The 2,206-nt window shown below is 23.8% G+C and overlaps 1 protein-coding gene across 1 annotated transcript, besides 4 other annotated features; it reads left to right on the plus strand.

Moving 5' to 3' along the window:
- Positions 1–105: 105 nt before the first annotated feature.
- Positions 106–1,825, plus strand: EDI_236430 (uncharacterized protein; the record flags this gene model as incomplete). Its single annotated transcript, XM_001741122.1, has 3 exons — positions 106–198; positions 303–1,101; positions 1,146–1,825. 3 exons carry the CDS (start codon positions 106–108, stop codon positions 1,823–1,825), a joined length of 1,572 nt encoding a protein of 523 aa, XP_001741174.1.
- Positions 688–722: a sequence feature (AT_rich).
- Positions 949–971: a sequence feature (AT_rich).
- A 14-nt stretch (positions 1,826–1,839) lies between the features above and the next one.
- Positions 1,840–2,082: a sequence feature (AT_rich).
- Positions 2,083–2,129: 47 nt separating this feature from the next.
- Positions 2,130–2,202: a microsatellite.
- Positions 2,203–2,206: the final 4 nt, after the last annotated feature.

The following is a 2,206-nucleotide window of genomic DNA, read 5'->3' on the forward strand; positions in this document are numbered from 1 at the left end:
TTTGTATTTGAAGATCAAGAAAGAAATAAAATACAAAGAGAAAATGAAAAATCATTAAAATTAACATCTATTTTATATGATAACAAGATCAATATAACAACAGAAATGTCTGATACTTCATCAAATAATAATACAACATCTGTTGGTTCACCATGTAATACTACAACACATAATACTTCATCAAATAATACTACAACTGTACCCAGAAAAAATGTTCCAATTAAAGGAAGTGACAGATTGAAAAGCCATGAAAAAGGAAAATTGAAAATATATTTATATCCAAATGAACCATTTAACCAAAGGATGAGAATGACGCAATTGCTATTTTAGTTGTTGGAGAAACAGGAAGTGGTAAAACAACATTATTAAATAGTTTTGTAAATGCATTATATGGAATCAAGATAACAGATGATTTTAGATATATAATTATAAATGAAGATAATTTAGAACAGAGTAGAGATCAATCAATAAGTCAAACAAGTAAAGTAACAATTTATAATATTAAAAGAACAAAAAGAACACCACCAATAAAAATAATAGATACACCTGGATTTGGAGATACAAGAGGAATTGAACATGATAAAGAAATTACTAAACAAATCAAAGAAGCATTTGAAACAAAAGTATTAGATTTAAATGCTATTTGTTTTGTTGCACAATCAAGTAATCCAAGATTAACAGCAAATCAAAAATATATATTTGATAATATTATTAATTTATTTGGGAAAGATGTGAAAAAGAATTTTATTGCTATGCTCACATTCTGTGATGGTGAAGACCCACAAATTATTAATGCATTACAATCAAAAGAATGTATTTTCAGTTCAATTATTCCATACATAGATGAACCATGGTATTTAAAATTTAATAATTCAGCTATTTTTGCTAATAAAACTACAGATGAATTTACACAAATGTTTTGGGAGTTAGGTATGAAGAGTTTTGATGAATTTATTAAAAAATTAATAAAACTACCAAGAAAATCATTAGATAAATCCCGAGAAGTTTTGAAGAGAAGAGAACAAATTAAAACTCAAATCGAAGGGCTGAGAATATCATTAAATAATGGATTATCAAAAATGAGTGAAATAGAACAAACATGTGAACAGTTCTATTGAATCGAGATAAAGTTAATAATAATCAAGATTTTACATTTACTGTTAATGTAACAGTACAAAAAAAGATTGAGTTAGAAGTAGGAAAACAAGTAACTAATTGTTTGAGATGTAATAGAACATGTCATTATCCATGTTGGATTGAAGGAGATGTAAAAGATGGATGTGCGTGCATTGGTGATAATGGATATTGTAAAGTATGTGGATGTCATTATACACAACATGCAAATGGAAAATATAGATTTGATTATATAACAGAAACAAAACAACAAACAGCACAAGAAGTACTTGAAAGATATAACGAAGGTAAAAAAGGTATGGCTAGTGCAGAAAATCTGTTAAACAAGTTGGAAGACGAATATATTAAAATCCAAATGGATTGTTATGATAAAGAATTAAAAATTATAAAATGTATTAATAGATTATCGTCAATTGCATTAAATGATAAAGTTACTAGTTCTAATGAATATTTAGACCAATTAATTAAAACAGAGAATGAAGAAATGAAAAGTGGATATCAAAAACGAGTTGAAGGATATAAACAACTTAAACAATCAAATGAAATAATAGAAGATATTATGAAAAAAGCCTCAACACAAAAGAGTAAGGAAGAGATTAAAGCAGAGATTGAAATTAAAATGAACGAAATAAAACAAGGAGAAAAATCAACATTAGGTAAATTCATTCAAAAAATGAGAAGTATGTTTTAATCTGATAAAAACAGATAATTAAATGAAAGTTTTAATTAATTGGTTTAATAATTAATATTTAATTAAGTAATAAAAATGATATATAATGTTCTTTATTTTCTAATGTGAAATTTGTTCATTTTTTATTAATAATTAAATTCTCTATGTATATTTGAATATAATACAATAAATGAATCAAATGAATTATCATATTGTTAAATATAATATTTTAATATCAATATTAATGTTAATTTCAATTTTTAAATGATTTAATTATTCTTTTCTATCTTATTGATTGATATTGATATATCATTCTTTATATTTGTTTTATTATTTCTTTTTATTCTTATTTTAATATTCTTATTCTTATCTTTCTTTTTATTTTATATCTTTATTTTGGTT

The sequence above is a fragment of the Entamoeba dispar genome, genomic scaffold, assembly GCF_000209125.1.
Source record: "Entamoeba dispar SAW760 scf_1105229463587 genomic scaffold, whole genome shotgun sequence".
Taxonomy (NCBI): Eukaryota; Evosea; order Mastigamoebida; family Endamoebidae; genus Entamoeba; species Entamoeba dispar.